General features: G+C 44.1%; 1 protein-coding gene across 1 annotated transcript in view; it reads right to left on the bottom strand.

Annotated features, from left to right (window-relative positions):
- ak5 (adenylate kinase 5) overlaps nucleotides 1-8269 on the bottom strand; it is a 45873-nt gene that overhangs the window by 22754 nt on the left and 14850 nt on the right. The window contains exon 6 of the mRNA XM_062403820.1: nucleotides 5330-5521. Coding sequence (XP_062259804.1) covers nucleotides 5330-5521 — 192 coding nt within the window. The remainder of the gene's footprint in view (nucleotides 1-5329; nucleotides 5522-8269) is intronic.

Genomic DNA, 8269 nt, shown 5'->3' on the forward strand with positions numbered 1-8269 from the left:
CAAAAGAGGTGTAAGACGAGGAAAAGCCCACAAACAACACTTCCTCTTGTGACCTAAGAGAATAGCGCCCATTGTCTGGTGTGCACTGTGTAGAAAAGAGTCCTCTAAGCACCTGAGGGCCAATGACGTCCACCTGCAGAGAAGGAGCGCAGGGGTGGGGGGGACTGAGCTGAGGATTCCCCAGTGAACGCGGCATTCGAAAAAAATCCGTCAGGTTCCTCTCATCTCATCGTGTTTCACCATCGAGAGCAGGAAAAAAAACAAAACTATACTTATTTCCACTCCAAAAGAGAGAGGCTCTGTAAAATGCGTTTATTCTTAGCAGAGGCTGCTCACGTCATTTATCTGGAGGACAGAAGAGGAAGCTCCTCTGAGGTCAGAGTGATTCACTGTCAGTGCAGAATCCTTCAAATCAGCTTCCACTGCAGCGAGCGGAACGCAAAGTGCACCTGTGCTCCTGCAATAAGGAAAAACACTAATGCTGCATCAACACTCTGCCACACTTCAACCATCTTCTCTCCGTCTGCTAACAACCACATCTAATGACATCACAATGGTGCGACAAGATCTGTCACACTGGCCTTTGTAAAACCTGCTTCCTCAGGCAGGTTCCTATTAATTGCTATTCACACATGGAACCTCAGTCACATTGTTGTTTGACTTTTAGCAGGATTATGCAAAAACTACTGAACTGATTTTCTTGAGACGTGGTGGAGGGGTGGAGTTTATTGGTTTATTGAAACAGGCTCAGTAAAGGAGGCTGATCCAGGAATCATATCTCTAACATTGCAACATAGGGCTTTGGACACTCTAAAGACATAACGCAGAGATCTTCATTAAAATAGTCCTGAAATCTATGAACAGGTGAAATTACGTGAAGCTCCAGATAATGAACCGGACCAATTTTAATTGTCCAATTAGCCTTGGTGCATATCAGTTTTAAGTTCATACTCTCCTCTGCTTGTTTCTGGTTCCAAATGAGTTGTGCTCAGTTAGAAAAAGGTTCCAACAGACAGGATTCAAAAGCCTTTAATTAAAAATGTAGAGACAGATTTATTTTAACCTCATCCACCTGAACGTAGACTCAGGTCCTCATTGCTACATGCTTCTTTCAAAGGAGTTTTAATAACAATCTCTTTTGAAAATTTTTATATTTTTTCTACATTTCATTATTCGTGTTCTTATCTTTATTTATGTCAAACTTTAACCTTGTTTGCTGAGTTAAAACCGCTCGACCATTCAAGGCAGGAAACACATGACTCATAGCAACAGTGTTTAAATGAAGCAGGTCCGTTTTTGCTCTGTAAAAAGGCTGCAGCTCTTTTCAGTGTGATCTGTAACTTCAAATCTCCTGTTTGATCGTATGAATTAATCCATAGGATGTTTTTGAAGACTTTTGGCTGAAGAGAATTTGGAGAATTGATTAATTGATTAATTAGTCCTGCACACTTCAACAATGTATAACGCTTTAGTTTGAAGCTGTGTGGAGCTCCGAGTCGTAACAGATGAAAAATAGATGAATGGAAATAGACAAAGGTTAAACTCAAGGTTATGAAATTCAGGTCTGTTGTGTTTGTGTTTAACAAGAAGACAATTCATGTAAAGTTCATCCTTTTTCTGATAAGCCTGTTTCTCATTTATATTCCCGGAGTAATGGACACACACCGCGTAGCCGTCCCTGGAGAGACCAGTGTGTGTGTGTGTTTGTGTGTTTGTACCTGTGTGACATCCAGTGACATGTAGGAAGGAAGCTGGAGCTGAACTCACTCAGGGAATACCTAATTAGATTGCTCCCTTTGTTTCTAGAATGACAACACGGCTTCAGTCGAGGCCACAACAAACAATTATCTCTCCTCGCTGCATTTCCTGGTTCGGGTTTTTCGTTTTGTGCAGCTGTGTGTGTTTGTGTGTCTTTCGAGAAGCTGAGTCAGCCGACCTGAAAATCATCTTCGTCACTTTTAGCACAAACATATAAATGTCACTACTTGACGTGCGTGAGGAAAATGACAGAAGACCGACAACGCTGAGCAACAAGACGCCAGAACTTCCTGAGTTAATTCAATGACACATCTAGAATTAATAGACTTGTAGACGTGTGAATTATCAATTTAGACATTTCACATTTGTGGAGTAATGATTCATTGTGATCGTTCTTTTATGGAGTTGTGTCCTCCCATATTGAACCTGACATTTAAAATGAAAGGAGTGTTTTCTCAGAGAAGCCTTTCACAGAGAGGCCGAAGCAATTACCCCACAGTTTATTGAATTCATTAGTCAGGGAAGTATTGAGTCCTTCTCCGGGGATAATTACTGCCGGATGGGAGGAATCTCATCCCATCGCAATTTAATCTCATCTTTTAAAATGTGTTCTCATGCCCTGATCACACTGAAATGCAATGTTGTTCACAAATTATACAAAAACGTGCTTAAGCTCATTAAGGACGGCTGCTGGCGGCACTAAATGACTGGAGGACAGTGGATGGAAGTTAGTTGTTCAAGTGCAAACACCTGACACAAAGATATATTGTAGTGTTACTAACAATTTAAACCATATTTCCTAAGGAACCTGTGCAGTCTTTTTCAAAAGGTCCATTATATATATATACTACTTACAGAAAACCATAACTCCATACACTGTAAACTATTAACCAGTAGTTTTTAAAAGTGTTATCAGGTAGTATTGTGTGTTGTGTTGTATCTCTGGAGGTCTGGAGAGGCGGATTGGAAGATCGCTGGTTCGATTCCTCGCGTTGACAATACAACATACCTGCCAGGACAACACCCGGATCTGTTCCAAAGTCTAAAGACCACTCTCTCTATCCCCACTGTCTAAGTGCCCCTGAGCAAGGCACCTTACTCCCCCAACATCTGCTCCCTGAGCACTGTGCATGGCTGCCCACTGCTCTGTGTGTCCTGTGATGTTCACCAGATGGGACAAAAGCAGAAGACAAATTTCCCTTCTCTGCATGTCATGTGTTTGGGGTCAATAAATGTATCTTATCAGTGTCCAGTGTTGTGTGTAGGTACTGTACTGTAAATAATAATAACTGTAAATAATGTGGCACAGGACCTTCTGATCTGCTCCTCTTCTAACACAGTGCCGTCTTCATTTCCTCGTTATGCTGATGACTCACAAACATCTTTTCCAATTAAACCCGAACAAATGTCTTTGACATCTCTCTTTGACTAAATGATGGTTCAATCTTGACTTTTAAAAGACACTGAATACATCTTTCTTCTCATAACCAGAAAATCTTTTAATATCCGTCCAAAAATAAATTCTGCTGCTGAGCTTTAATGTAGAACAAAGAAACGCCTAATTTAACCTCCCTGTGCTGTGTTGCTTGTTCTTAGCAGCTTGACGTCCTCGTGTTGTTTTCTGGGGGGAGTTCCCAGTAAAGCTGCAGCCCCCCCCCCCCCGTGTTGAAAGTTGAGGCGGTTCAGGCGTTTGATAAGTCTGCCTCCTGGCTTGGCGCCGTTTAAATGGAGGCCTATACCAGGCACACCCAACTGGGAGGAGGCCCCCAGGGGCAGACCCAGAACCCACTGGAGAGATTATATATATACCTGACCTGGGGATGCCTCAGGATCCCCGAGGGGAGCGGGGGAGGGGAGGGGGGGGGGGGGGGGGGGTTGTTGCTGGGGATGAAGGTGTTTGGACGACTTTTCACAAACAACATCCGATCAGCATTTTGAAAAACGATGAATGTTTGTTTTTTCCTTCATCTCGTTTTCCTGCTCTTTCCTGAGGTGCTCGACTGTTTACATAAAGTTTATCATTGTGATTTTAAACACGGAGCTTTTAGCCAGCAAGGGTTTTGATTTAAAAAGTAGTCTCCACCTTCGACTCCACAGAATTATCTTCCAGGTCCATGCTGAGCTAAAATGTTTTCATTACTCTGTTGGTATAAAAACAGGTCTGACACAGAGGGCTGCTGGGAAATATCATGAAATAATAATAACCTGGGCATGAATATGGATGGAGGCTGTGAAACGCCAGCCTCCACCTCCAACAAACAAAAGAGCAAAATTGTAACTCACAATTCAGCCGCGAGGGAACGAACACTTTTCTCTGAGCAGCCGAGATTAAAAAGTGTGAGTGCGACTCTCGGTGTGCAGGACCCACACAGATGAGACAACAAGGTTCAATAAGGTTCATACATTCCTCTCCCTCACCTTTGCTAGTTTGATCATTTATCATTATCGCACCGTTAACTGTTCTTCATGTAACTTCTACTTCAAATTTCCTGTATCATTACATACATACTTTTTATGTTACACAAAGACTTATAAAACTTCCAGACTGACAGAATATCTTTGAATTTGGGGAATTTTCAGAACTTCAGTGACCTGAAGACACCAATTTCTCTTGGAGGACATCTGGTTACAGGACACACGCTGGAGATTGTCCTTGAGTCTAAAATGTCCCGAGACAACCACACCTCCCAGTAACGTTGGAGCAGTGATTCAGTATTCCCTCTGCAGCGAGGAAGACGACGCAGCTCAGAGACTCAGACGGAATCGATAAGACTCACACAGACAGAGTGGGCGGCCACTTCCTGTTGGCCACAGCATCCGATAGCTCCATTAGCACCCGCCTCACACGTACCACCGATACCCCTCTGCACCGACTCACACAGTTTAGAGGAGATCCCGATGGTCTCTAATTAACACTGAGTCCTCTGTCCCTACAGACAATGTGTCCTCAAGCTTGCAAAACAATCAGCAGCTCAAGAAATGCAGTCCAGACAGATCGGTGACTTTGTCCCCCGAGCAGGGAGATAAATTACTTCTGCAAAACCACCACACACCTAAATGTCATCTTTAGATATTGATTTCTTGGATCAATATGGTGCAGTGGTCGGCACTGTCTCTGAACAGAAGGTTCTAGCTCCAAACCACAGACTGTTTATAAAGATGGATGACATGACAGCCGCCCTGACGTGATGAAGAGGTGTGAGTCCCTCCTGGTGGCTGGCTGCAGTATACATCATTAACCCCGCCTCCTCCACGTTAGAGGATGGAACATGGACCAAACTACACTCAGGACTTTTCATTCTTTGAGTTATTCTGACATATTTCTGATAAATTCGTTTTTAATAGTTATTTGATGCTATAAAAACAGGTTGAAAGGTCTTGAGACTGAGTCTGTGTGATTATCATTACTGTGCAGACTCTGACTCCAACTGAAGTCAATTGCACAAAATGGCGGAACCAGTGACTGGAAAGGAAGAATGGTCTATGGTTCAAACCTGACGCCCAACGTGACCTTTATATCTTGAGATTTCAAGTTCAAAAACACATGGAGTCATTGTTCCAGCGGCCTCACCGTGACAATAAGGCCCCTCTCCTGGAAGTACTTCACCAGAGGAATGGTGTTCTGTTTGAAGTTGGTCAGACGGCGGTCGATGGCCTTGGGGTTGTCGTCGGGTCGGCCCTGCTGCTCGGCTCGCTTCTGCAGCCGCTCCTTCAACCGGTGGTTGGTGCAGGCCAGGAACACCACCAGGTCGGGGGTGCATATCTACAGGGACAGGAACAGAGGGGAAACATTACCGCCACTTCAATCTACACAAGAATAACAACTTCACTCTCAGTATTCTTGTTTTCTACAGCAGCTTTTGAACTGAACTGACTGAGCAACATGGACGTAGCCTCGATAAGAAGCTGCTCCTCAAGCAGTTTGAATACAGGTGGAACTGTGAGAGAGAGAGGACGACGACACCTTAGACTCACAGCAGGAGATGAGAACACCATTACCTGCTGTGCACACACACACAGACACACACAGACACACACACACTCGCACCTTTTTGTTCACTTGCTGTGTTTGACAATCAGCGGAGGGCGACTGCAGACGGCTTCTTACTTATGACCTCTATGAGTCATCGATGTATTTCCATCTATCCACAGCTCAGACGTGAAGAGGAGTCTGTTATTATAAGTTGACAGCTCCAGATGTTCCACTGCCTCATATCACCCATATATGTGAATAATGCGGTGATGACTCATTAGTCTTTGCTGATATGGTTTGTCACAACCAGGAAGCATTAACTCGTGATTACATATGATTAATGTTTTTGTGCTTTATTTATATCTGGTTCACCCGTTCTGCTGCGAAAACATTCATTTGAAAACTTGTCTTTTAGCACATTAAAGAACCAACGTTACTTCAAAGCGACTCGTGATCAGTGTGCAGCCGTTGTTTCTCCCGGTGTTAATGTATCAGTAGGTTAGTATCAACAGGAGGTTAAGCTACAAATGAACTTTAAACACAGACTCTCCGGTGAAATGACTTCAACCACGAGACGATGAAGAAACCACGACAAGGCTGCAGCACCTGTTACTATGACGTGTTACTATGACCCCCCCCCCCCCCCCCCCCCCCCCCACACTGCTCCACCAGGCAGCAGCAGCAGCACTGAGCGAGGTGTGAGTGATACAGTTCAAATTAACGAGCTTGACCGCCTCTGTTTCACAAAGTCCAGCACACAAACACATTCCTCAGTAACCAACTAGTAATGTGTGTGTGTGTTGGTGTGTGTGTGTTGGTGTGTGTGTGTGCTGCTTCTTTATAGATCAGTGATGCTGCTATTGGGCTTTACAGGGAAGCCACTCTGTTTCCATGGTGGTGACCTCCACTTCCACATTCAAGTCAGAGCATTAATTAATCTCCAGGACTTGGACCGGACTCCCCGGCCTCCTCACCAGCGAGGAACTTCTTCTTCTCCTCCCGCCTTCAAGGAACTCTGCCCCCCCCCCCCCCACCCCCGAGTCTGCGTTTGATCTGCCGCGGCCAAGAATATTACGTGTGTGGCATCGCTTCCTGCAGACGCACACATGCACGTGCCGACTCGACAACAGGACTCTCAGTCTTTGCCTACCTGTTTCCGTTGCCTTAGTGACCACTCTTGTGTCCTTGTTTCCTCAGGTTCTCGTTGTGTGAACGTGCAGCAGCAGACACACACACACACACCAGACGTTTCTAACGAGGTAGGAGAATGTTCCAATCCTCGCCAGCCGATCAGCGTGAAGAGGCGTCGATTTAAAACTGTGTTAATGCCGGCAGTTCCGTCAGTGATGCTATCGCCCCCCACGCGTAAAGGCCAGGGAAGCATCTTCCTCATTAATACACACACACACACAGACACACACACACACACACACAGACACACACAGAGAGAGAGAGCGAGTCCTAAATCAGGTGCATGTTAGCAGGCAGATGTTGGCCTGATTGTTAATACCCTTTTAGGGATGTTCTACTAAATGCACTCAATCAAAAGAGGAAAAACACTAAAAGGAAGCTGAGAGATAAACAAATGGCAGCGATTCATGTCCTGACATGTTGCTTCCTGTTGTGTTTCAGGGGAAAGTCACCAGCAAACCTTCCCATTCCCAATTCAAATACTGTGACATGCACTAGTGAATCGTTTTGTATAGTTATTGACATTTAAGAATCCTTTTGTTTGGGAAAAGCCTGAGTAAACACACCAGGTTTTTATCAAACCACTAATGAGTATTAAGTACAATTACTGAAGTCACTTCAGTTCAACCTGTTTCCATGAGTTCTGCAGATTCTGTGAATGAGTCACGATGTCCCCTCGCAGGAAATAACCAGAGGTGAAAACAAAACAAACAGAAAAAGATGAATTACAAAACATTACGTCTTTGTAACGTCCTCTCAATCCTCCAGGAATCTCCCAGGAGGAGGTGATGAAGCCACGTGCACTTACAGATGTGTTGTTACTCATTAAAAAACAATCTCTATGATGTTTGAGAGCAGGCAGAGTTACGACCTCCTCAGCTGCTCTGCTCTGATCATGATGGATGATTATGTACCAGACGAGATGACAGCTTCGTGCAGCCAAGTGATCAATGAACCAACTGGAACTGTCCCACAACCGTGATCACTATCAATCACTGGGATGTTGTTTCAATGAGCACTTCATCATTTATTTTAAGAAATGTCACAAAATAGTAAAAATTTGCAGAGAGAAGCTGCAAGAAACAAGGTTGTGTTGGATATTTCATCACAGATCAACATGATTGATGATTGTCTATAGATATGTAGATATGTGTGTGTGGTGGGTTCAGAGACCATCACAGGGCCAATTATATAAAATATAAATAACATGAATGGCACCAAATTGCACCTTCTCAATTGGTAAAAATGTAAAAAAAACGTAGTGAGATCTTCTCTGACACATACCTCATCCTACCACCATTAGTTTTTGTGTAATGCTGCTAAATAATGGATAGAATGATGCCTCCA

The sequence above is a fragment of the Platichthys flesus genome, chromosome 14 (assembly GCF_949316205.1).
Source record: "Platichthys flesus chromosome 14, fPlaFle2.1, whole genome shotgun sequence".
NCBI classification, from domain to species: domain Eukaryota; kingdom Metazoa; phylum Chordata; class Actinopteri; order Pleuronectiformes; family Pleuronectidae; genus Platichthys; species Platichthys flesus.